The following is a 27,672-nucleotide window of genomic DNA, read 5'->3' as shown; positions in this document are numbered from 1 at the left end:
TTGACTGTCACCTTTGGGTCCAGCTGCTAAGCCGAGAAGCCAAAACGAACTGGAAACTTTGTGTCTGTGTTGACCCGAGCTAGCTGGGGGTCAGCTCCCACCCGGAGCGGGGACACAACCGGACACACTGACCCTTGCAGACATGTTCTTCACCACGAGACAAACACCTCCAGGAAGCACCTTCTCTGTCGCACTGGCTGTAGTGAAGTCACACACCAGCCTTATTCCAATTCTGAGCACACAAAACGTGTTCTGAAGAGATGCTTCACACCTCTCCCACACACTCACCCATCAGGCTTTTTTAAGCTTGATGGCCACAGCATGAGACACAGAGCCCTCAGAGATCCACTGGGTTTCTGCCCAGTGCCCAGCACGGGTGGAAGAAGGCACCTTCTGCCCTTCATGCCTGTCTCAGAGGTACAAAGGGGTGCAGGGACAAGACTTGAAATGACAGCCCTGAGGATGCATACACAAGCAGCTGTGAAGCTGTGCCAGCCCAGACCCAGTGCTTGGCTTCAGGCAGGCCCCAGCTCAGGGCCTGAACCCCACGATGCCGTCAGGCAGTCAGGATGCCTGCCCCAAGGGCATGGTGCCCTTGATAAATCAGGCACCACCCACTGACAATACATTTTTGGAGTGTTTCTTCATTGATTCTTACAGACACCCAGGAGATTTCTCTTTGTACCAGGAAATCCCAATTAAAACCAAACCAAACCAACATCAAACCCACTTGGCTTGCTCACTAGATTGCAAAACCTATTTCCAGGAACAAGAAAGAGCAAGTCAAGAGCTCCAAAAAGTGCAAGACAATATATGGAGCACTCGTAACTTTCTCCCACAACCCAAAACTGTGAATACTGACTTACTCTGTCACATCCCAATTTTATCACTTTGGATTTCACAAGGAAGCATGTAACTTGTAAATGAAGGCATGGGCTTCCCCACACTCAAATTTTATTGAAACTACATACATATTTTACACAAAAATTGAGTGGGAGCCGTTGTACCAGACTTTGGTATCTCATATACATTTACAGAACCTGAGCACATTGCAGTTTCATATTAGAATACTCACTATACTCTCATCATAATTTACAAGACTCAAAATAAATGCTATTTAGTACCTTCAGTGACATAATAGGCTCCATTACTCCAAGAACAGAGTAATTTACAGTATTTTCACTTTTTCCCCTATCAACTCAGTATTTCCAAAAGGAGCTGGGTTTTCCCTCTGAGTCCAGTTCTCTTGCAGTTCCAGGATGTTAGTGAGGGCCACCAGTTCCAGCTTTTCTCTGTACTCTCAATGTTCCCCTCTGCCCTCTTCCAAGTGCCTTATGTCAAATGATACAGGCTCTTCTCCAGGAAAAAAAACACTGTTTTCCATGCTCAGTACATACTCCTGATCTTTTATAGAGACTAAAAAAACAGAGTCAATTTTGCTGCTTATTTTTACCGCTGGGACAGCTCTCCACTAGGAACTATGCTAAGGCAGGGGACCTGTTTCACAGAACTCAGGTACCCAGGACTATGGCTGATCTGGGCTGGCAGGGAAATAACTTACACCACCCCATCACTGATAACCCTGGGCTGTCAGTTCAGCTCATGCCACGTAAACCAAAAGCAGCATAAGATGTTTGCAATAGTAAGACTTACAAAAGCTCTTTCACAAAATGCTGAACACTATGAAAAATGTTTGGGTTTAATAAAGCAGAACCCTTTGTCTAGCTCTTGTACACTCACTTCATCTTGGAAAAAAAAGAGCCTATCTATTTGCAGAAAAATCAGGTACAGCTGAAGAGCATCCCTTCCACCCCAAGTATCACTGCAGCACGTTAGCCACTCTTCAATAGCTCCATTCTCTGTGTGTGGTATCAAAAAATTACAGTTTTCAGGCACACAATCAAAAACCAAACAGTCCTTTGTAAGATGCTGCTACTCCATACTACTTATGGGTTTGTTTTTGAAATGTTTAGTACCTTCTTTCAAAAGCTCTTCTGGGACAATGCTTCCAATGAGTCACATCAAACACACAGCTTGATGTACCTTCATGGGTTATTGGGTGCTTCCTTACAGCCTGTGTAGTCTGTAGCACCTCAAGGAATAATCCCTTGGAATGACATCTTCTCACTTGTTTGATGCACAAGTGCGACCAAGAACAGGAAAATATCAAACCACCCAGCACAAAAGGGAGAGATGGACAACACCCAGAGCTGGCTGTTTCAGTGCCAGATGATTACAAACACAACTGCAGACTGCTCAATAAGGCACTTGATCAGTGAAGCAAGGAAAAACAGGCAGCTCAAGCCAAAGAACTACAGGATGTGGTTTTTCTCCACTGTTAACAGGTGAGCCTTTTCAAGGACCAAAGTCCACTGAGCTGTTCAGTAACAGCTGTAAGACAAGAATCACATGGATTTTAATTAAATGCCTACAATACCCATCAGTTTTCCAGACAGAGTAAAATTTGTTTCAGGCAGAATCCAGGTTAGTGGGGAGATTTCACTTAATTCTGGGGTTTAATAATATTCTATAGTTCAGACCTCATTAGGGTCTTCCCACATTCAATTATTACTGTATCTGCAACAGGATGAAACAGAAGAGCTTTTACTCTAGACTAAATCTATAAACACGAAAACAAAAAACAGGAAAATAATTTATAGCAATGTTTTTACATGGAGGAATACCTCATATGGTTTTCAGATTAAAATACCGTAACATGAGGTAAATATGCAGTTTTCTTAAAACAGTAGCAAAGTCTTTAAAAAGCAGTACTATCCATGTCATTTTTAAAGACAGCACTAACAGCGGATGAGTCAAGGGAATCTTAAAAAGGCCATCCTTTTACAAAGCCATATAAATGTTTTACAAATGACCCCCTTTTTTTCCAAGTGACACAGAGAGAAATATATTTACTCCTCTGAGAAACAACATGAAAACGCAGGAAAATATCCCAGTAGACTGATTTCCATGAGAGGAATTTAAGTCAACTTCACAGCATAAAGGGAGATGAGGAGAGGGAAACCGTTCATTTGCCAGTTTGTCAAAAATCTGCATCCAGAGTGAAGACATTGTCCATTGTTTCTGCCATAACAGCAAAACGTTGATATTCTGAAACCCGCTTCTCAAAGAAATTTGTTTTTCCTTCCAGAGAAATATTCTCCATGAAATCAAAAGGATTTTCTGCATGAAAGACCTGGGGAAGGAAAACACACTGGTGATTCTGACAGGGAAATAATGCCTTAAAAACCCCACAGCAAACAAAACTGTCAAACTCTTTCAAACTAGACCACCTCTAGCTGCAGTATCCTGTAGGATCTATGGACACCGAGCTAAGCACATTCAATACTGCCACCCCCAGGAGTTTGGTCTGTGGTGAAATTCACTTCTGCAAGGTGCTTGTTGTTCTTGAAGCACTGCAGCATCTGAGCACAGCTTACGTTTCCCATTGCAAACCTGCTGAGCAGCTGAAGGGAAACAAAGGCCTGAGTTGTTCTTGCTCTTTTACAGTGAAGCATAGGTATGAATGCTGTGGTTTCAGCGGTCACTCACAGGAAATCCATGTGCTACATATGACCTGCTCTCTGGCATGACAAGGGAATGCTTTGTGCTGAGAGATCTCCTGGGCTGCACAGGCAGGCCAGCATTTGGGGCAATTGCATCTCTCACCTTTGAGAACCCAAGCTCCATTAGCAGTCGGTCTGCAACAAATTCAATGTATTGTTTCATCAAGGTGCAATTCATTCCAATCAGACCCACAGGTAAAGCCTCAGTTAGAAACTCCTACAAGTTAAAATACAGATGACATTTAGAGAAATGAAATTTAAGAAGAAAAAGGAGAGAAGACACCTGTGTTTCACCATAACATACTTTGTGATATTCCAGGCTCCCCAGGAAGTTGTCTGAATAAATAACTTGCATTACTAAATTCAACAATTATTTTCTGTTTTCAGTAACTGTTTGTATCTTCCTTTATTTTTAGCCTGTTACTCTGGAAAAGGCACAATATTTTTATCACTGCCCCTCTAATCTGCCTTTCTCCAACTCCCCAGCGTAAGCTTAAGCTCCAAATTCAATAAACCTACAGCCCATACTAGTGGGAGCAGGAATAGATCAAGAAATCACCAGTTTTCCTGGCTTCCAGCCCCTACAGAATGACAGAATAGAGGGCAGTGATATATTTGAGTGCCGAACCCAGTCATTTATATGTTTAGGCACCAATGTATACCTGTCAGTGTTGTGAAACAAAGCAGGAGCATTTGTCATCATTGCAGTAGTCAGAGGACAGCAAAGAAAACTAGACTAAAATCCTGCCAAACACTCAGCCATGCAGAAACTTGTGTCTGCAGAAGGACAGCACTTCACATGAAAGAAACTGACCAACCTCAGGAAAAGCCAGAAGACAGCATGATACTCATGAACAGACCTTGCCTTCTCCTGAGGACAAGCAGAGATGTGAATACAATAGGGAGAGACAAAGATCCTGAAAGGACAAATGTAAACAAACTCCACTCTAAGAGACAGCTGCAGTTGGACTAGATGATCACTGTAGGTCACTTCCAACTGGAACTATTCTATTTAATATCAAATAAGACAGCTTTTCATCCTTTCTCTCATAAAGGAGAAAAACAGCTGCCAGCTTCACCTCCATCCAGTTGCTTGACATCTGAAACATAAAATCTCTGACCCTTATTGTCACCATCAAGAAGAGGGAAAGAATGGTATAATGCATCAGCCTGAACCAAGTATCAACATGGAATCACAGAATTTAGAAATTTATTTATTTTCACACCTCAGACCGAGCCTGTGCTGCCCACAATGTTGTCACAGCCGGGATTACCTGCTCAATTTCTACAGCATTAACGATGATCTCACGGACTCGCTCTTCTGATGGTCTGTTCACTAAATAATGGAACATTAGACAAGCAAAATCACAGTGTAGACCCTGAAATAAGAGAACAATGAAAAAACAGTCAGTTTCTCCTCTTCCACATATCTCATCTGGACTGAAGTTTCCCAGCCTCCTGCTTTTATGAAAGTCTTCATGTTTTCACAAGTAGTGTAGATTTGTAGTTTACAATCCAGTAACAAATATAACACATGCCACCTATGCCAAAATAATGTTCAGCATACATGTTTCTCAGATAAAATTTTTCTGAGGGCTGCTCTACTGTGAGTGATCCTACACAGAGCCTTGATGGTCTCCACCTCCTGTCAGGGATGATTCTGCTGAAAGACTTCTACATCAAGACCTGCAAAACTACTTTGGAGTTAAAACAGGCTCTTTACCTGCTCTTTGCTTTGAGATGCTCAATTTAAATTCTTTCAGTAGCATTTCTTCCTTTGCTTCTCCCACGAGCATTTTCAGAAAGGCAGAATCAGATTAAAGTCACCAAATCCAAGACAAACAAATCATCTCTGCTCCAACTAAACTCCCCTTCTTGTTTCACCTAGCTATCCAACACAGAGCCTGTGCTCCTTTCCAGGACTTCCAGAAAGGTCTCCCACCAATGTAAGAAAACATCAGGAGATGAGCAAACCCAGATAGCTGCTCCAAGAGGAGCCTCAGCTTCTCTTGGACTTGCCTCAGTACAGCTTGATGGTCTGGCTTCAGCCTTACCTACCACTGCCAGACTAAAGGAGCGCTGTACTACCATCTCTCCTCTCAACTGCAAGGTGGTGATTGCAGCCAATAAACACCAAGAGGGCATATCCAGATTGAAAATCAATCAGAAAGATTTTGGCAGATTATGGTCGACAAGACAATCCAATATTATCATTAACAAGGGTCAAAACAAAACCTGGAGGCTGATCTACTAGAGAGCTGTTCTGCTGCAAAAGACCTGGCAGCCTTAGTGGGTAACAAGTTGACTGAGCCAGCAGTGCCCTTGTGATCAGAAGGGCCAAGGGTATCTCAGGGTGCATTGGGAAGGGTGTGGCCAAGGGAGAGGATCCTCTCTTTCTGCCCATCCCTGGTGAAGTCACATCTGGACTGTTGTGTCCAGTTCTGAGATCCTCAGTACGAAAGAGACAAGGAGCCACTGGAGAGGGTCCAGCAGAGGTCACAAAAATGATGCATTTTATGAAGAGAGACTGCAGGAGCGGGCCTGTTTAGTCTGGAGACGAGAACACTGAGAGGGTATCTCATTAATGCATATAATTATCTCAGAGGTGTTGTGGTTTAGGAATAGTACTTCCCCAGTTCAGTACCTCCACCAAGACTGTCCCAAACCAGATGCTCACTGCTTGCTCCCTGCCCCCACCAAGACACTCCTGGCTCCCCCTTGCCCTTTCCTGCTCTGCAGATGGAGGCACACGGATGGGTAAGAACAGCTTACTGGAAAATACGAGATAACAAAAAGAACAGTCACAGCAACATGAACAACAAAGTGTGTAAGACAAAGAAGCTATTTAGATGGAAAGCCCATGGCAAATACCCACCTACTCCTCCCTATTACATTTTTTCCCAATGGAAGGAACACCCTTCTCAAAAGCAAGAGGGGGGGGTCCCTTTTCCCCACCCCTGTTAATGCCCTGAGATGGTACCCAGTAACATTAGGGTCCTAGCCGTGCCCACACAGCTCCAGGCTCTACCCCCTCACAGCTACTGCAAAAAATTAACCCTGTCTTTGGCTGAAGCCAGGACAGGTAGGTGCCAAGAGGATGGTGCCAGACTCTTTTCAGTGGTGCCCAGCAAGATGAGGAGCAATGGCTGTAAACTAAAACACAAGAAGTTTCACCTCAACATGAGGAAGAATTCCTTTACATTGAGCGTGACAGAGCAGTGGAACAGGGAGGCTGGAGAGTGTCCCTCTCTGGAGACATTCCAAACCCACCTGGACGCGTTCCTGTGTCGCCTGCTTCAGGTGACCCTGCCTGGCAGGGCGGTTGGAAAGGATGAATATCCAGAGGACACTTCCGACCCTAAAAATTCTGTGACTCTGTGAAAACCTTTTTGGAAAGGCAATAAAATCCTTGTGATTAAGCTCATGAAACAGTTCTGAAATAGCATAATTTGGGAAATATCCCCCCCTCTAGTGATCGCAGTAGCTGCCTGCTGCAAGGCCTCCTATGGTATTATCCAGGGCAACACGCACCAGCAGGATGCAGGACATGCCTGGCTTCTCCCATGAACCGGTGTGCTCTGCTGACTGGTGCTCCCACCAGCTTTGCACCTTTAAGTATCAGAGATGCACCAGCTCAAGAACAGCCTGGGAAAAGAGTCAGCAGCTAAAAAAACCACACAGAGCGTTAATCAGTTATCTGTCCAGGTGCATCAAAAAACAGTTTGTAGTTTTCCACTGTGGATTTTGTTTACTGCCACTGGGTTTCAATGCAGGTGCTCTGTGCACCACCTTTAACTTTTGCAACAACACTGCAGTTGGAATTATGCCAGAAGAGCTCAATAAAACTTTAGCCTTTTGGTGCTTGACTCTGCAGAGAAGTGCAGTTACATTCACACACCTGCAAGTGATCCTTGTAACAAACAAATCCTGCCTCATCCAAATGGATCAGTTCATGATGACTCACAGAAGACACATGGAAGGCAAAGGCTGAAGAGCTATTTGTTTTTCCTTTCCTTTTCATCATATCACCTTCTTCAGAAGTGTCTTTTAAAGACATATCCTAAGATGTCTCAGTTCAGAGCAATTTATCTAACCCATGAAAATTACTTCCATTATAAAAAAGCTCTTTACACATTAAGAACAACTCTGCTAAGTTACAACCACTAGCATGTTTATGCTGCATACAAAGCTAGTCTTTCTACTTTTTCAGTGCTGACAGTAAGTAGCGTTGTGCACAGTCCCTAGCAATAAACAACAGCTGCCAACTTGCAGGGAACAAGTAAAAAGAAAGGAAGGAAGCAGTGAAAAGAAGGGGCACTTGTAGACACATGGTCTGTCATATTTGGTGTGCTGACATGCAGCCCCTCAGACACCTCACATCTTACATTAAGAAGCACTCTCCTCAAAGGCAGATCTGTAGTTGCCCCCTCCCAGGAGATTCTATAGCTGTGCAGCAACACAAGACCATGGAGAGGAGTGGTATCTTCTGCTTCTGCAGCAACCTGCCACAGCTGCCTCAGTGATGGATGAAAGCAGCTGTCTTCAAGCTCTGGGACCCAAAACCAGGAGCAGGTGAGGAGTGGCATTTGGAGCCCACCAGAACCTGCCTGAAGCAGCTGAGGCACAGCAAGTCTCAGAATCACACATTATCCAGATGCCTGCTCCAGCCAGCCCCCCTGCAGCTGGGGACCATGCAACTCCACCCCATTCCTTGAGCAGTTGGGCCTTTGTTTCCCTTCACAGAAAAACAAACATTCCCTTCAGTCTAAAAATTCCATCTTCTAGATAATATTATACACATTGGTGCGCTGTTTTGGGTAGGGTTGGTTTTCTTCAAGTACAGTATGGGGCTATGATTTGGATTTGTGCTGAACACAGGGTTGATCATACAGAGATGTTTTTGCTGTTGCTGAGCGGGGCTTACACAGAGCCAAGGCTTTTTCTCCTTCTCACACTGCCACCCTGGTGAGGAAGCTGGGGGGGCAGGGGAGGTTAGGAGGAGACTCAACACCTGTCCTGAGCTGGGACAGGTGACCCAAACTGACCAAAGGGATATTCCAGACCATGTGACATTCAGGATATAAAGTGGGGGAAAGAAGGAAGAAGGGGGGGACATTTGGAGTAATGTCATTTGCCTTCCAAGTCGCTGTGGCACTTGATGGCACTGCTCTCCTGGAGATGGCTGAACACCTGCCTGCCCACGGAAAACACTGAATTAATTCCTTGTCTTGATTCGTGTGTGTGTGTGTGACTTTTGACTTCCCTATTAAACTGTCTTCATATCAGCCCACAAGTTTTCTAGCTTTTTACCCTTCAGATTCTCTCCCTGATCCTACTGGTGGGGAAGTGAGAGAGTGGTTGCATGTGGCTTGATTGCTGGCTGGGGTTAAATCACAATTATGACAACAGTATTTATGTTTACTCCCTTTAAAAACAGGAATTTCTGCTGACGGGCCCAGTGGCACCCAAGCTTTAAGTTCATCACTGCTGTTTGCTGGGCATAAAACTGGCTGGATGGCCAGGCCAAAAAAAGTGGTGAGAATTAAATTCAGTTGGTGGCTGGCCACAGGTGGTGTTCCCCATGGCTCAGTTATGTTACATATATATATATATATAAAAATTACTGGTCCCAGTGGCCAGTCCTGTTTATTATCTTTATCAGTGGTAAAGTGCATTGAGTGGAGCCTCAGTCAGTTTGCAGAAGACACCAAGTTTGGTATGAATGTTGATCTGCTGGAGTCTAGGAAGGCAGAGAGATCCGGACAGGCTGGATCAGTGGACTGAAGAAAATGGTATGAGGTCCCACAAGGCCAAACGGCCAGGTCCTGCACTTGTGCCACAACAATCCCAGGAACTGCTACAGACTTGGGCAGAGTGGCTGGAAAGCAGCCCATGGGAGAAGGACCAGGGGGTGCTGGCTGAGAGCGGCTGAACATGAGCCAGCGTGTGCCCAGGTGACCAAGAAGCACCTGGCTTGTGCCAGGAATAGCATGGCAAAAGGACCAGGGCAGTGACTGTCCCCCTGTACTCGGCACTGGTGAGGTCGTTTCTCGAATCCTGTGTTCAGTTTTAGGCCCCTCACTAAAAGAAGGACATTGAGGTGGTGTAGCATGTCCAGGGAAGGGCAACAAAGTTAGTGCAGGGTCTGGAGCACCAGTCTGAGGAGGATCATGAGGGTGCTTAAGCAGGAGAAAAGGAGGTTCAGGGGAGACCTGAGCTCTCTACAACTACCTGAGAGAGGCTGTGGTGAGCTGTGGGTCTGTCTCTTCTCCCAAGCAACAGGACAAGAGGAAATAGCCTGAAGTTGCATCAAGCAGGGGATTAGATTGGATATTATAAAAAACTTCATGGAAATTGCTGTCAACCATCAGAATAGTCTGTCCAGGGAAGTGGTTGAGTCACCATCCCTGAAGGTATTTAAAAGACAGATGAATGTGGCACTTAGGGCCACCTTAGGGTTAGGTTTAGGGGTGAACTTGGCAGTGGCAGGTTAACAGTTTTATTTGGTGATCTTAAAGGTCTTTTCCAATCTAAATGATTCTATGATTCTGTAATTATCAGAAAAAGTCTGTTTCTTTCCCCTTCCCCAGTCAAGACTATGGGTTCTTCTTGAATATAATTCTGCCCCTCCCCTGGAAACTCCCTTTTCTTCACCAAATAGTGTATAGGACATGCCAGATTACCTCATCTCTGCTAATAAGTTCATTGGAGAAAGTCAATCCAGGCATCAGGCCTCTCTTCTTCAGCCAAAATATAGCAGCAAAGGAACCCGAAAAGAAGATGCCTTCCACTGCAGCAAAGGCAACCACTCTCTCACCTGTTTAACATAACACATTTTTTGTTAGACACAAACTGCTGTATTGCTCATCAGCAAGATGCACCATCTCCATCAGACAGAGGGATGCTGGAGAGGAGCAATCCCCTTTGCAGCACCAGATGCTGTCTTTGACCACATCTGTCAGCAGATCCTGATGCACGGAGGGTCTACACACCCCACAGCACTCAGCCATAGGCAACCCCATCAGAACTGAAGAACCAGGGCACCCACACAAACTGCCACAGGTCAGAAGCAAAAGAATTTAATTGCCTAAAGTGGCCAAGACATTACTACTCCATTATCTCTTTCCCCTGAGAGGCAGGAAAGCAGCTGTGTAACTGACAGCCAAAACTGAGAAAAGGGCCAATCTCTTAATAAACTAGACAAAAACCCTAAACCACAATTTCTTCCTGTTGGGAATCTACATAAAACCGTATTCTTACAAGAGTGAAAGACTACAGAACATTAAGTCAAGACACAAATTACTATTTGTGTTATCCCACCTTTAATCCAAGGAAAGCAAAGCACTATTGGTGCCAGTTCTCCCTGTTCTCTACAGGCATGTACTTCTTCAGACTACAAGACCATCTGACTAGTGAAGCCACATTCCAGATACACTACTTCAAACAACTCCACAGCCTCACTGTGTATGTTCTAACATGAGGAGCTTTAGCATTAAGTTCTGGTGCCTTTTCCCAATAAGAACTGCACAGAATTTTGCTTAAAAAATAACCCAAAGTAGCCAGATGTCCCACTTCCTGTCTGAGATACAAATGCCAATCTCTGGCTCATCTGAAGAAATTCAAATTAGGAAAAAAGCACAGAGAGCAATACCAACTTGCAAGTATCACTGAAGTTAGTAAGCAAACAATTTTTCTGGCAAGACTAAAAATCTCATGGGTTACTTCTGTAAAGGAATGGAGAAAGGCTGCTTATAAAATACAGGTTTAATGAAGCAGAAGAATTTGGATAAAATGCATGAAGTTTGGGGGCAGGGAGTAAGGGGTACACTGCTTTTTGAGTTAGGGAACCTTCTGATTCCTGGCACACCCCACACTGCTGGGAGCCAAATAAAGGCATGATGAAGGGGCTCCTCACACAGCAAGCAAAGCCACACTGGGAAGGCAGTGGGAGCTCCAGGACAGAACAATGTACAGCTACAAAAAAGAACCTCTCTCAAACAAGAGCTGTGAACAGATGCTGCAAAAGAATGATGTTCAGATTTATTTTGTTCACCAGGCTGAATCTCTCCATCTCCTATACTTTCTCAAAATATAGAGGATGTTTGCTTTTAAAAATTCACCAGAGTGCATCCATTATGCATTTCAGCTACAGCAAACCCTTCAAAATCTGTAAGAATGCAGAACACTGCTAAGGACACCCTGCACCACGGTGATGGAAGCTGAGCCACTGTCCCAGCTCTTAAAGGAGATACAAAAACTAGAAACCTGGTCTCAGCAGCAAACCAAAACCACCAGAAATAGATGGTTCTTGAATCTTTTTCGTCCAGGCTCAGTTACAAAGTTACAAAAAAACCCCATGGATTTCTCTATAGGAACATGAACACAAAAAACACCTGGACTTGCAAGACTTCAGCTGCCCAGTTCTGAACACTGAGTACAAAATAAGAACCAACTACAAGAAATAGAATATAAGGTCTACAAGCAAAAACTGAGGAAACAGTGTTATTCAGCATAAAGACAAAAAAAAAAAAAAAAAAAAAAAAAAAGAAAAGAAAAGAAAAAAAAAAGGCATTTTCCATAACATGATTTCAGGGGGTACTGCCTTTACTATATTTCTTTAGCTGAAGATAAAAACATACAAGCTCACCAGAAGTTACTTCTAGTTCTTAAGTTAAACCAGAGACCCAGAAGTCCCCACATCTGTGGAAAATTTAATTTCATGTTCCAGGGGTGCAGCTTACTCAAAGAAGGTCAGTTTGTGATATGCAATAGAAACAAGATTTTAAAAAGCTACGCACCAAAAGTGGATTCTCGGTCTTCAATCCACTTCAGAGCCCAGTCTGCTTTTTTCTTAACACAAGGCATTGTTTCAATAGCATTAAATAAGAAATCCCTATGGAAGAAAATGGAGGCAAAACATCAAAATAGTGATTTATGTAAATCTGCCCCGGTTGTCCCTTCCAGCTCCACCAGACAGAGGATTCCATTATGCAAGGCTGTGAACTAACCCAAGGCAGAGACCATTCCCACCCCAAAGAGGGGACGATCTGTCCTGCTCTTGTCTCAGATAGAGTTCATTTTCTTCCTAGTTGCTGGTACAGTGCTGTGTTTTATATTTAGAATGAGAATTATGTTGCTAACATACTGATGTTTTAGTTGTTGCTAAGCAGTGGTTACATGAAGTCCAGGACTCTACAGCTTCTAACCCCACCCCACCAGTGAGCAGGTTGGGGGGAACAGGAAGCTGGGAGGGGACCCAGCCAGGACAGCAGACCCCAAGTGGCCAAAGGGATATTCCATACAATGTCATGCTCAGAATATAAACCAGGAGAAGGCTGCCCAGGGGCCACTTCTTGGGAACTGGCGGGGTATCAGTCAGCAGGCAGTGAGAAACTGCACGGGGCATCACTTGGTTTGTGTTATTATTCATCAGTATTATTTTGTATTATTATTGTTGTTGTTTTCCTTTTCTGTCCTATCCAACTGCCTTTACCTCAAACCACCAGTTTTACTTTTCTCCCCAGTTCTCTCCCACCCCACTGAGCAGGGTCAGGCAGTGAGTGAGCTGCCTTCCAGGCTAAACCACGATGTGATCTGTGACAGGAGGGGCAGAGGGAGGCAAATGTACAGAAAGCAACATCCCCAAGGGCTCAGGGGAGGCAAGCTGTGGACTCCCAGGAGTGCTCACCCACCAGATCACAGCCTCTCTCTCAGACTCAAAGCCAGCTACTTCAGACTATCCATAGAGCAAAATCTCACCTTGCCCAATCCCACAAAAGGAACTGGACAAGTCCTATGTGCACAAACTCTGTTCCTGTGCTGAACACCTGAAAGGAAACCTTGCAGTCCTCTCACCATCACCGACACAGGATGGCACCGTGGGAAAGCAAGCTCTGCCTGACCATTACCATGGTGGAGTCTCTGAGGGAAAGTGCTGCTTTTCAAATGTATTGCCATTTGGACAAGGAAGTTCTTAAGACAAAAAAGGTGAACTCAATCATTCAAAAATAAGCAGTTCAAGTTGTATTAAAAAGCACTGACAACAAAAAGGCTGAAAGGATGCAATACACCGATTGCTGTATATTAAAAACACTACTTTGATCACGAGCACTCAACTTCCTCAGGCTGATCCTTTGCTGATGTAAGAGCAAGCACTGCAGGAGCACAATAACATCAAGGAGCTCATCTAACCTTTAATTTAATTTTACATACTCTACACTTCCAGCAATAAAAGATTTATACAAACATTAACTAACCTTCTGCTACTCCCACAATAAGCCACGGTCAGTAATACTTCTCTCCAATTTAAGGGTCATATGTGCAGGCCTTGAAAGTTTTAAGGAACCTTCCCCAATTCCCCCAGAAAGACAGTATGAAACAGGAGACAGCTGCCATGCTGCCCTACAACAGTGGCACTGGCTTCAGTGACAGATTTCCCACAGGTTTGTAACACCTCCAGAGGTTTTACCTTTTCTTGGGATCTTTGATGTAGGTGTCTATGAGCAAGCTGTACATCTCTGAGTGAATATTCTCAATGAGAATCTGAAAGCCATAGAAACAACGAGCTTCTGGGATCTGCACCTCCTGACTAAAACGTGCCACCTACCAAAACCAGAAAGCATGGCAATGAGTACAATGAAACAGTCCTGCATGACACTACTCTGAGCTCAAGAGGAGAGACAACAGACCTCTGCTTCAGAGACAGGAGGGGAACAGTTCAATCCTACTTTGTTCACAGATGTCAACAGGATAGTCATGGTGCAGAGGAAAATAAAGCAAGCTAGCCAGAAGTAAATACATGAAATGCTGAAGCATGAGAGCACACACACACAGGAGAAGAACAGTAAAGTAATGCACTACTAAACAAAGCTTCAGACTTTTTGTTCACCATTAAAAATATAAACAGCATGATATAAGGCAAGTTCATACAATACATTAACAGATATACAACATATTATAAACATTCAAATATTTGAGATTTAAACTGGGCATTTGCAGACAGATACCACTCAAACTGTGATGAGATATTCTCCAGCCCAGAACAGATATCAACAGGAACAATTCCCCACCTTTTTAGCAGCACCCACCTGCAGCCCTAAGAGATTCTAGGATACCCTGCAGCCCTAAGAGATTCTAGGATACCGTTCAGTGAGAACAAAACAGATTTCACCAAAATGAGGAACACATGGCACAGCCATGGTCTGTATTCCTTACTTTTCACTTAACTTGAGTACAGGGAAAATATGGGGTTATGTTAATTCATTCAGAAATGCACATCCCACAGCCAAGCAGGGCCTGAACTTATAAACAGTGTCCCAGAGTGATGTGATTTGCAGCCCTGATGACCACAGCTGACCCAATTCAAGTCAAACACTGTTCCCAGATGAACAAGCTGCTTGTTCCACTTGACAAAGGTGAGATGGAAAGGAAAAAAGGTACACATTTAATAAACCTATGAATCAATGTGAAAAAGCCAAAACTGAAAGTTAATAAGAAAATAACATGACTAAGTATTCAAGCCCTCTGTAAGTATTTCTCACCAGGTTTTCATTTACAATTCCATCACTGGCTGCAAAAAACGCCAGAACATGAGAGATAAAGTATTTTTCATCTGCTTTTAGCTTGTTCCAGTGAGGAAGGTCCTTTGACAAATCAACCTAATGAAAAGAAAAAAGGAAAACATTATTGTCCTTCTGCATTTGTCATTCTCTAAAAACAAGCAGCCCAGTCAAGTGACCAAGGCAGAGTTTTGGTATTTGCTTTCAAATTTTTACATGTAGGGAATTTAAATACTTATGACTGTAAAAGACAACAGAGAACTGCAGTACTGCTGTCTCTCTCTGCAACAGACACAACATGCTTCACAGTTTACACTTTTGCAATTTGGGATAAAAATCAGTGTCTACTGAATAAATAAATGAGACTTTGAACAGCCTTAGTATCTTTTTGTCACAAGTATGAACATGCACCAGTAAGCAGAGCTCATTCTGAGACACTTAAACTTCACTTGAAATAAATGCTGATGCTCCAAGAAAGCTATACTCAAGCCTGTCAAAAGATGGACTGAGGGGAATTCTGCCTTTGGCAGGTGTTCAGCCTCCATGTTATCAAAGAATGTTATGGAGCAAATGCTGTGCAACTGCTCTTGTCTATCAGACCAAACCCCAGCCATGACAGAAAACCACAGCTTCCTTCACATGGGCCTTTTTTGTTTGTTTGTAGGATTTCTGAACCAAAACAGCACTAAAGTAGAGTCAGTTATGAAAAATGCAGAGGACTCACAGATGGCAGGACAGTGGAAGAAGGAACCAGTAACATGGTAAAAGGGAAATGCTGCTAAGGCAGGAGTTCAAATGCTTTTTCTTTAATGGTTTCAATGAAGATCTGCTGCAACAGGGCAGCAAGCTGCCCAGGCAGGCAATGAAATACCACCTCCACAAAGAGCTGCTCCTCATCATCCCATGATGCTTTCCGGTCTGTTTAGAGCCTACCCTTGATTTCCTCTCACTCCTCTGCAGTTGCAGACCACTGCCCACAAATGAGCAAAGTGTGCATAAGGTTTGGGCTGAACTACCTGGCAGGTTGTTCAACTCCCTGCTCCCCTGGAAGGTGATCTCACCAAAGCAGAGCAGTGTTCAGAGGCTGGCACTGCTGCAAGCATAGCAAGCACTGCTCAGGTCCAGCTAACCAGCAACCTCGGGGAAGAACTTAGAGCTTGCACTGGAACACGGGGCAAGCACCTCACCAGGGCAATCAGGAGTCAGCTAAATGCATTTTTATCAAGTGTCCCTGATTAGCACTGTCTGTCTGGAAACTTAGGTACCTAATATTAAAGAACAGCATGCAATTTCCCAGAGCGTCTTACATGGGCAAAGAGTTAGCTCCTATTGTGCTGTGGTCTCTGAACCTGCAACTATCTGACCAGAAATCAAACCAATCTGACCTAGGATTTCTCTATAACCAGAGAAGCAACCCAGGACACAATTCCACCTCATCCTAAACTAAGCACCTAAAACAGCTCTGCTGAATCACCCTGTGGAAGCAGCTTGCTTTCCACTGTCGATAAAGCGAGTTCTGCTTGGTGCTGGCACCTGATGTTTGATGCAATTAATTCCAACCTTTGCAACACAGAAGCCAGCAGCAGAACTAGGAAGGATGCACCAAGACCCCAGTGGTCTGACTGCCTTTTGCCACCCACTGGCCCGAGACTAACCTCTTCTGCTGTCCAAAAGGAGGCCTGAGCCTGCTTATACATCTTCCATATGTCCGGGTACTGGATGGGGAAGATGACAAACCGGCGGTGATTTTTTCTGAGTAGAGGCTCTTCATCAAGGTCGGAGCCATTTTCAGCAGCACTCAATGAGCTCTGAAAATTAAGCACAGTTCTGATCAAAGTCACCACTATTTATTCCCCCTCCTCACCCTATGCCAAAAGTGCGGTTTGAAGTTCACCCGTGTCATACAGACACTCACCTGGCCCCCTGGGGTAGGTGTCCCCTCGCCCTCCATCCCTGCTCCTGCAGCACCGCCCGTCTGCCCGGCTCTCCTCAGCGCAGCTCACACCAACCTCCCCCTCCCAGCTGTGCCGGCGCCAGGAAGCGCCCGACACCTGTGTGCCAAAGACAAAGCCTGCTGCAGCACAGGGGGGAAATGTGCCCTGGGAGACATCAGCCACTGTGCTACCACACACGGGGAGATACGTGCGAGGTGCTGCGGCCCGCAACCAGCACAGCTCCACCAGACTCACTGCCCAGGTACCTCCCAGTAATTTGCTTTACATCAGCCATTAGGACCTGGATGGACTGCCTTAAGACAGCCATGAGATCGAGGCAACCGATCCCAATTGATAGAGGACAGCCCTGTGCCACAGGAGTCTCAGCACAGAAGTTTGTGTGCAATCTGTGAGGGCAGCACGCACAACAGCGCAGGCTCTGGAGGCTGCTCTGGAGGCTCTCCCTCGAGTGTCCATACGAAGCTAACACGCCTCTTCCAGCAGCTGGCAGCAGGAAAACCCCTGCCAGGAGTCACCCATCTCCACACTGATCCTTCTGTGTGGGCTCCCAGAGGACATCTGTGTACAGCTCTTCCTCAGAGAGTTCCAGTCCAGCCGAGCTGGGGAGGTGGGGACAGCTGATATTTAGGAAACAGACCAGTGAGAAGTAGCAGAGAGGGCACCTGAGCAGGGCCTTCACCTCACCTCTGGCTGGGAACATCTGCTCCCAGGATCAATCCTTGCATCCCTGTCACCAAGCACCTACTAGAAACAGCTGCTGTGAAGAGCTGTCAGGACAGCACGCTGCAACCTCTGCAGAAGGGCTGGTGGCTCACACTGATCAGAAGTTCAGCCAGCTGGACATCTTTCTGGGTTGGTTCCAAGATCCCACTGACACTGCTCTAGAGGATAACTAACCACAGGCAGTGTACAAGGTGTTACATAGAATACAGCAGAGAAGGGGATCTGAAGGTTTTGAACACCATTCTGCTTGTAACTACTCACATAATAAAAAGCATTTCTTTACTTCAATTTGGAAAATATTCTCAAACAAATAATGTCATTCACATTTTAAAAAAACAAACATATCCCAAACATACATGCACGTTGCATAACTGGCATAGAAACCTCAGATGCACAGTGAATACATCACTGAAGCACATTCTGGGTTACAATTCCACCACTTTATTATATTTTTAAATATTGCTCAATTACATGAGGCAGATTTCCCAGCATCATCTTGCAGAGTCTCTGCTGAAGGCCATGAGAGTTGAAGACTTTTTTTTACTTCTCAGGACACAGAGGTGGTTACAATAACTCACTGGAATTGGGAGAATTTGGGCTTGGCAGGTTCAGCACCTGGTCTTAGCACACACCTTCTCAAGGCCTGGCACCCAGCCAACAACTCCATCTGCTTCTGCATCAGCTGACATCTTTGAAAATGGAAACTGCAAAAGGCTTCCCTGTTAGCCCAGCCACTGCTGGCTCATGGACAGCTTGTTGTCCTCCAGGAACCCCAGATCCTTCTCTGCAGAGCTGCTTTCCAGCAGGTCACCCCCATCCTCTGCTGGTCCTCAAGGTTATTCCTCCACAGCTGCAGGACCTGCATTTGTCTTTGCTGAATTTCAGACAATTCCTCTCCAGCCTGCCCAGGTCCTTCTGAAGGGCTGCACAGCCCTCTGGGCTATCGGCTGCTCCTCCCAGCTTTGTGCCATCAGTGAACTCGCTGAGGAGGCATCTGCCCCTTCATCTGAGCCACTGATGGATTAAAAAAACAATACTGGGCCCATCACTGAACCCTGGGCAACACAACCAGTGACAGGCCTGAAACCAGACCCTGTGATGCTGACCACAATCCTTCAAGTTCTGCCATTCAGCCAGTGCTCAATCCAGCTCACGCTTTCTGAGCTTGCCTATGAGGATACCATGGCAGACACTGGCAAAAGCCTGGCTAAAGCCCATATACACAAAATCCACTGCTCTCCCTTGTCTATTCAGCCAATTGTCCCATGACAGAAGGTAATCAGATTGGTTAAGCATGAGTTCCCTTTGGTGAATCCATGGTGACTACTTCTGATGACTGTCTTGTCTTCCATGTGCCTAGAGACGGACTGCAGGATGAGCCATCCCATCATCTTTCCAGGGATTCAGCTGAGGCTGACTGGCCTGTGGTTTTAAAAACTGTAGCAGTATTTTATTAAATAGATGGTTTTGGTTGTTTGGGTTTTTTTTTTTAACTTTAAAAAAGGCAGGCAGGCAGCTAGTGGCTATAAGACAGTCCCATCTTCTCTAACTCAGTTTCAAGTAAGTGGCACGTTCTGATCACTGCTGAGGCTTCTGAGCAGTCACCACCTCATGCTGAATGAGCATAATGCATTCCCTGCTTCGCCTTCCTGGATTCGGAGGCTCTGGCAGGAGTGTGAGGGGCAGGAGAAGGCAGAAGTCACTAGGTCAACACTACCTTCAATCTGCAGCCCAGATCTTTTTCTTAATGCTATGATGGTGCATAAAACAGTCAACACTCACCATAATGACAAAGGGCACCCAGTTTATAATGTGTATGCTCTTTGTTCTGTTCAGATAACATGATCCAAACACATAACAGAGCTGAAGCTCGTGGGCACAGGCTAACCCCTGCTCCAGCAGGGTCAACCAGAGCAGACTGCCCAGCGGTACATGAGGCTTCAGTATCTCCAAGGATGGAGACTACACAACCTCTGTGAGCAACCTGTGCCAGCATCTGACCACCTTAGCATTTTCTTACATGTAAATGCAACCTCTTGTACTTCAGTGTGTGACCAATATCCCTAGTCTAACACTCATGGCCTTTCTTTGTATGACAGATGCTGCAGTCTCTTAAACATCAGCCCTTTGCTGGACACACTCCAGTCCTCTTATCCCAGTTATTCTGCAACTGCGAGAGACAAGCTCTTCTGGTGACAACAATAAACCAAATGGACAACAAAGACTGCTTAGGGACATTGAAACACCTTCCATTAATTTCAAATTCAGCAAACTAGGAAATAATTAACATATATACACACATACAACCATCACCCCACAGCGACAGCTGCTGGGCTACATGTGCAAGCATCACAGTTACATGCCCTACATCAGCTGTAGCCAAGGGAAAAAGCTAAAGGTGCTGGCAGAGCCAGCACTGTAATATGGAACATATACTCAATGTGACCACGAACCCTCACGCACCCTAGTAAGAGGCTGCATGCGCATCCCACGAACTCCCAGAGCATTCAGGCCAGCCCTGGGCAGCACAGGCCAAGCCAGCAGTGAGACTGCGAGGACCATCATCACCATTCCTGGGAGAGATGGCTCGCACTGCACAGCGCCTCAGCACAACGCTTGGAGGAGCACAACGCTTGCTGGTTCCACATGCTTGAGGGGATCACAGGACTACCACGCACTCCACTACGGGTACAGCACGTCACACACTGTTCAGGAGCAAACAGTAAGGGGTTTCTTACACTTGTATTTAACATGGCACACCTGGCTTTGGATACTTGAATACCGGTGAGACACAAGGGTTTCCCTGCCACGATGATCCTTTCTCCTCGAACACCTCAGCCTGGTCTAGCACGGTTATACTGGGGAGACACCAGAACTAACTCAGATGCTCCCAAGGTCCACAGGACCTGGGAAGCCAGGAACATCACAAACACCCACACCTGCCTCCATGGCAGCTCGGAGCAGAGAACGAGCTCTACCTTCCCGGCCCCAGCAGGCGCAGAACCCCCGGGGCGGCACGGGCGGAGAGCCCAGAGCCCGCGGCCTCCGCTCCGAGGCCCGCATCCCCCGCAGGTGCTGCCAGCGCTCCCAGGGGCCGCGGTGCCCGAGCGGTCCGGCCCTGCCGAGCCCGGGCGGGACAAGGGCGCGGGGAGACGGGCCCGTGCCCTGTTCAGGGCTGTCCGAAGCAGCAGGTGCCCGGTGCCCGGGGACCCCCGGGGCGGCCCGGGCCGGCACGGCCCGGCAGGGAAGCAGCGCAGCGCCCGGGTGGGCGGGGAGGCCGCGGGGCCCGGCCGGGCAGAGCTGCGCTGCCGCGGCCGCGCCGCTCCCGGAGCCCCCGGCCCGGCCCCGCTCCCTGCCCCGCCCGGCCTTACCCGCTCCGGGCCCGCCGCCTCCTGCAGCGCCGCCGGCCCCCGGCGCTCGCCCATGGCCGGCGGGACCGCTCCGCGAGGGGCGGCGGCGGAGGAAGGGGGAACGGCCATGGCCAAGGCCGCTCCTCCCCCGGGGAGGACGCGGTAATTGCATAACAAACGCGGAGTTGCGGCGCTTGGAGGCGCTGGCCAAGGGCTTGTTGGTGAAAGTATGATTGGTGTTTGTTTCTCTCCCTTCTTGCAAGCAGAGAGCGCTTCAAAAAAAGGAAAGTTACCTTTCCAGAAAGGTAACTTTCGGTTCTGCTTTAAGAATTCGTGTGCCCTTAAGATTTTGGGTATTTTTTTTTTTTTTTAAAGGCGCCTGGCTGCCACAGTGACTGAGACCTCCCCTCTCTCCATTCCCAAGCATGGGAAGGGGAAGTCACCCCAGTTTGGACTGCATCTAGTTCCTGCGGCTTCTTTATGCCTTGCGAGACACACTCAAGCCTCACCAGGGCAGGGGATAAGAAAAGTTCCGTGGTGAGATCTGTGACTAAGTAATAGAACAGCTCTGGTTTTCTTACATGGAGTTTTCTGAAGAGCAGAAGCATGTGCCTGAGCAGCAAGTGACTGAAAAGCACAGCAGGAACACACAAACAGTAAATGAGAAAAGGTGGATTCACATTAACGCTATCTGCTGTTACCTGAGTACTGTTATTCCCGAGACATCCTTGAAGTTTTGTTTTCCAGAAATACAAGCTGCTTAATCTTTACGTCCAACAACAGCTCCACTCACACAAAGCAGACGGACTACCAGGGATTCCAGCTTTTGTCCAGAGCAATTAGAGGAACACTGACTGATGCAGAGCAAAACCCAACTGACCCATTTACAGACAAATTCTGTTGGTGTGTATAATAGAGAGTTTGCTGGTGGTTTAAGGGGAAGATGCATGAGTTTCTGGACCAAAACCAAGCAGCAGACTCTAAATATTAAATGACACTGACTTGCATACCAGTTGTCTTAGCCCCCAAATCTGATTGTCCTGGCTACTGTTTCACAGTTCCCTAAATAAGGAGATGCCCTGTCCTGACAGGGATTAAGATCTACCATAAATTAATATAATTAGCAATAGAAAATTACTCAAGTATTCGGAGATAACTTCTTAAACACCTGCCCTTATTATGCACAGCAAATGTCTACTTACATGGTGCCTAAAGATGCACAAAAAAAAGGAAGAATACTGGAAAGGAAAGGATTAACCAAACAGCATGTGGCTGTTCTTGCACTGCCACAAAAATCTGTCAACTTCTGTTAGCTGTTTTATAAAAATTAAATCATGTACACAACACTGCAATACAGATAAGCACATACAAATGAAATACACCATTACACCCGATTTTGTAAGCTTTGAGATTACTCGGCTGTACCTACAATGTCCTATTTAGAACAAGCTCCCCAACAGGGGGTGGAAGCTGTATTCCTCCCTTAGTTCCTCACTGCTGTGGCAGCTGTCCTACTCTGGCAAATGTGCTCATCACTGCTTTAACTGTAAAACCTCTTTCTTCCCTCCCCCAAAAGGTGTTATGTTTGGGGCAATACTCAGCTGTCTTAAAATGGGTTATAACTCTAATTTTTATATGAAAATGTCATTTCAGGTAAATTGAAGAATTTTCATTTATAAATTAAAGTGAAATCTGCTTTTTAGCTTAGCACGGTTCACTCTCAGAAATTCAATTTCAGTATGTCTAAAGCCTAAAATTTCCTTAAGTCTCCTTGCAGTCTCCTTGCAGAGAAACCTTACTATAGGTTGTGCCAACAATCTATTTTCCAGTAGGTTTACATGACTACAGTATTCAAGCATACTCATTTGTTAGCTGCCATTGCCACTGGACAAAGGGATACTGAAGAGTTTCATCATTATGGAAAAGTCCTGAAACACCAGGGAGCAACCAACTGCCTCTTGTTATCCTAAACAGCCTATTACTATAATAGTAGTTTGTGGTGATAATAGACAAAAAATACCTTTGTATGAAGCTGCTGACAAAAGGGAAAAATAGTCTCTCACAGGATTGTTTCAAGCAAGACATGAAGTTATCCTCTTAGACAACTCCATTAAAAAATCCATAAAAAATTAAAAACCCTCCACACTTCTCAATTCAGCAAATCTGAAATAGCTGCAAATGAAAGCCACAAAAGCAATTTCTAACTAGCAAAGTAACCATCAGAGCCCCGATGATGCCAGAAGTCCTGTCATGGAGGCCACATTCCAGTTGTGAAGCCTGTTCATGTCCTCCCCACAGAGATCATGTGGAAACTTCCAGCACTGTGACTTCCAGGTAGTCACTGAAGCTTTCACATGACCCATTCACCTATGCATTTTAATGTGTGGACATACATTCCGCATCAGAAGCTAGTGCCACACGTGCTGAAATCTAGTTAATCTAGACATGCAGAATTTTCTATTTGATTTCAGCAGACCTGTTACTAAATAGGCAAACTGAAGAGCTCAGAAAAAAGGTCAAATCCTACAAAACTTGAAAAGAGGAAGGGAATCAGAGCTACTGAGCGAGGTATCCACAGTGTGCCTTACAGAGAGGAAGCCAGAAAAATCCAAGTGTCAGTGAAGCAAAGAGCACGGACACAGAAGCAGCTGAGAACGGCATTTGCAGATGCACACACAGACATGATCCACAGGCTATGGGACCCTATAAAGAGGGAGTTAGGGCACAGCAGTAAGCATAGAAAGGAGGAGGTTAATACAAACTTAGTGAACAATCTTTCATATGGTGTTAAGGATGACCAGGAGCTGTGCAGAATTTTGGCTCTCGCTGAGAAGCAACCACGCAGGAGGCGGCTGGGGAACTTCTCCCACCTGCAAACCAACTACCATGGAGAGGTGCAGCCCTGCTCACTACACACTTCTCTTCAGATGCATGGAAGTAAACTCTGGAAAAACAGCAGGTCTCTATGATTTGCACAATTGCATACAAAGATAAACATTGTTTAAGAGTTGAAGAAAATTTCCTTTCCTCTGCCTCTCTGAATGCTGCTGTGCAAGGGTATTGGTTTGGATTCACATGTTTGCCAGCTTAGAGCTTTATCACTGTTTGTTATCTAGCAACCAAATTACTAACTTGCAGGAAAGAAAAATCACTTCCAAACACAGCTGGGAAAGACCACTTGGTGAAAATTTTTCATTCCTGGAAAATTATCAAAGATGGAGCAAGTGATTTATCTTGAGTTGGACACAGTTGGCTAAGTAACCAAAGCCAAGAATTAGTCACTGAAATTAGCACTAAAGTATCAGTTTTCCCTAGATTCAGATTAGGACCTACTCTAGTAGTTGGTCATAACATTTTATTCGTAGCTACCTTTATCTCCTCTTTCAGCAACGGTGAACAGCTAAGTATGTAGACTATTTAAAAAGTGCAAACATTACAAAATTTAACTAGTTTCTCTACCACGTTTTAAGTGAACTAACAGAAGGGCTTAAGTCAAAGGGAGAGGAGGTGTATGATTTTAATAAACATTTTTCTTATTAAAATCTTGATATAGTTTAAAGATACCATACAGAGGAAAAAAAAGCTATTTATAAAGCTACATACATATTTCAAGTTAATGACGACAGCATATATCATTCTAAATTCCCCCTCTGCTTATCAGAATGCCTTGTGTGTGTATATATGGTGAGCTACTGTGCTATCTGCATAACTTCTGTCTAGCTATACATTACAGGACTTAAAAATGTTTAAGCTATATACAGAAATATATATATACATATAACATATATTTATATGTTATACATACACATACACTTATATACATATACACACAATACATATATATACACAGTACTTTACATGTATATATGGCCTTTCATCGAAGGGCCTTGGATACTTCTTAGTACATCAAGCCTCACAAAGCTTTGTGAGGAAGGGAGCTTTATTTTACAGACTAGACTTTGATGCCTATTCTAAACAGTTTCTTTTGTTGCTTTCTACTAACTTTGCACATTTCAGTTAGAGGCAGTTTTGGTAGTGGAAATAATCACAGCAGTTTGATAGCCAGGCATAAGGTAGATGTTGCTTTGTACCTTTGTAACTTACCCTCCTTAGTATAAGAGAACAGCCAAACCAGCATGAATTTTTCTCTATACTAAAATGCTTCTACCTAGATTTGTGAGGCTGTACTGCTTTTTATTTTTTAGTATAGTAAAATCTAATATAGTTTTGAATGTAAGATACACTCGAGGCCACAACAGGAAATCTAAAACAGACTCCAATCCTCGTACATTGAAACTATCCTTTTCTAGGATGATCAATTTAGAGGCAGTATTAGTACCTGCATTAATAATTCTACATCTATTTATCTGCAGTTTAACTACACAAGCCTGAAACAGTCAACCTTACTTAGAAAACAGGATTTTCAGCATCAATTTGGCAACTGGTGATGAGAAATTGTGGTATCAACTGTACTCCATACCTTTATCAATTAAATAAATGATGAAAGCAGAGGCTTTTTTGAAAATCAGATGTAGGTAACTTTTGGTCATCCTAAAACTAGCTGACAGAAAGGCAGTCCCAAAGGAGCTATGGCAAAGGTGAGTTCCACTGGGATTTGGATAGAACATTACTTCAGCTCTTCCCAGCAAAAAGGGAGAAAAAAAAATCATTAGCATGGACTAATGGGGTTGGAGAAGAAAGAACATCACCACCACAAAAGCTCTTATCCCTCAATACTTCAGTCTGCTAAGCTTTCATAAATTTATTTTGACACAGAAAAAGTAGCTCCTTTCTTCATTAACCAATTTCTAACTCTCAAAAATCTCTCATGCCTTAGGGAAAAGAAGTCCTAGATTATGCTCAAAGACTGCCCTCCCCAAAAGCAACCAACCACTTCAAAAGTGAACATACAGTAGAACTCACTACAATGAAGTTCAAGAATTTTATTCTAATCTAATTGCCTTAAGATTTTTCAGAACAAGCCACTTTTCCTTCCAACCAACTCTGTTAAAAGGAGGGGTTGCCTGGCCCATTTCTTTCAGGATTCTCTGCTAACTGTAAAATGTGGGCTAAATGTCTTCTGCATGTCAATTTTTCAGCTACAAAATTCAAATTTTTAATGAACAACTATGTTTAGTGTATGCTGTTAGCTAAAGTATAAATGGCTTAATAAAGAAAAACTATTGTTTCTTCAGTACGACTTGGTACTTTGTCTGTAATTTCTTTATTAAAAAACTGTAACAAGATACTTAAAAAAAGGCTAGATACAAAAGAAGTTAAGCAGCTCACGAACATTAAAGTTTTCCAAAAAATGTATCTTCAATAATCATGATCTTATAAACATTTTACAGTTACCAGAAAGTGCCCAGGCTGAGTTTACATAGTTAGGTAATGTAGTACAAGTGTTGGGTTAGAACTGGTAGTGGAACAATCTCCTGACTGTCTGTTCACTGTAACAAGGATACAAAAATGTTGATTGTGAACTATGAAATACTGTGCATTGGCCTCATCAAATATGTACAGGAAAACAACCCACTAAAGGTACAGATTACATGCAAAATATTAGTGATGGTATCTGATGTGCCAGAGTTCAATGCAATAGAACAAAAATTGCAATGGAAGTGGTTTTATAAGTGAACAATCCCAACTCCGGGATCTGAGCTGTCAGGAACTTTTTACAAGTTCAATATACATGATACACAATTGCAGCCAACCACAAATTAAACACCATTAAAAAAAAAGTTAAAAACACAGAACATACTTAATTTTTTATTTCGAAATTCCCTACTCCCTCTATACAAGAACCTTTGCTGAAACACTTTCCACAAAGGCAGCAGTGAATTTTCAGAACATTTTACATATTTTCCCTCAGCAAAAAGATAAATCACAGTGTAAATTATATTGTTCTGCTGTCATCTTTGGCTGGGGTTAGGCAAAGGAGTTATTGACTAGCAAACTGTTGCAATCACATATTGCTAGTGCTCCTCAGGCCTTTATGTTACAAATTTAGTACAGGAATGTTTGCATTTAAATCTTTGAAGTACCACCAGGGGTATGACAGCATTAACTTTCATAAACTTTTATAGACAAATGGAAAAATCTACAAAACTTAGCTAGTAATATTACACAGCAATACACACTTTTTATACTCTACACAAAACCAAAATTCTTGGTCTTAATGGCGAGTAACAATTTTTGTTTCAAAATCTGCTTAGAGGAATAGAGTGGGACATAAAGGCGAGAAATGCAAGTGTTCGCTGTTGGAAGATGTTGGTCATCTGGTGGCCTTATTGTGATGGATGGCATAGGCTGGAATCCCTCCTCACTGGCAGGCAATGATGGACTTGAGGTCCAAAAGTAAACCTGAAAAAAGAAAACAGCATTTAAAATTACGATTTACAAGGCTGAGATTCATACTGCCTACAAATTGTGTAGGGACAGGTTAATAAAGAACTGCACAGTCACAGCAGGTTTGATCATACCATGTGCTCTTCAATATGCCAAACTAAACTGCACAGTCATG

General features: G+C 44.3%; 2 protein-coding genes across 4 annotated transcripts in view; both read right to left on the bottom strand.

Annotated features, from left to right (window-relative positions):
- Positions 1-913: 913 nt before the first annotated feature.
- RRM2B (ribonucleotide reductase regulatory TP53 inducible subunit M2B) lies at positions 914-21,255 on the bottom strand. The gene is made up of 9 exons (XM_040073066.2): positions 21,171-21,255; positions 16,777-16,929; positions 15,104-15,220; positions 14,032-14,165; positions 12,362-12,456; positions 10,247-10,380; positions 4,838-4,942; positions 3,667-3,780; positions 914-3,193 (listed from the first exon to the last, which is right to left on the bottom strand). Exons 1-9 carry the CDS (start codon positions 21,222-21,224, stop codon positions 3,041-3,043), a joined length of 1,059 nt encoding a protein of 352 aa, XP_039929000.1. The 5' UTR covers positions 21,225-21,255; the 3' UTR covers positions 914-3,040.
- A 5,095-nt stretch (positions 21,256-26,350) lies between these two features.
- UBR5 (ubiquitin protein ligase E3 component n-recognin 5) overlaps positions 26,351-27,672 on the bottom strand; it is an 85,576-nt gene continuing 84,254 nt past the window's right edge. For all 3 annotated transcript variants that reach the window (XM_040087422.1, XM_040087444.1, XM_040087457.2), the window contains one exon: positions 26,351-27,512. In XM_040087422.1, coding sequence (XP_039943356.1) covers positions 27,300-27,512 — 213 coding nt within the window. In that variant the 3' untranslated portion in view covers positions 26,351-27,299. The remainder of the gene's footprint in view (positions 27,513-27,672) is intronic.

The sequence above is a fragment of the Hirundo rustica genome, chromosome 1, assembly GCF_015227805.2.
Source record: "Hirundo rustica isolate bHirRus1 chromosome 1, bHirRus1.pri.v3, whole genome shotgun sequence".
Taxonomy (NCBI): Eukaryota; Metazoa; Chordata; class Aves; order Passeriformes; family Hirundinidae; genus Hirundo; species Hirundo rustica.
This window is presented reverse-complemented; position numbering and strand designations above follow the sequence as displayed.

Excerpts from the sequence above, each read along its gene's own strand:
- RRM2B (XM_040073066.2), bottom strand. The coding sequence starts at position 21,224 with ATGGGCGAGCGCCGGGGGCCGGCGGCGCTGCAGGAGGCGGCGGGCCCG. Across the intron at positions 12,457-14,031 it reads ATCAAAGATCCCAAGAAAAG|GGATTTCTTATTTAATGCTA; the intron begins GTAAAACCTCTG and ends TTTCTTCCATAG. Across the intron at positions 4,943-10,246 it reads AACTTATTAGCAGAGATGAG|GGTCTACACTGTGATTTTGC; the intron begins GTAATCTGGCAT and ends CTCTTATTTCAG.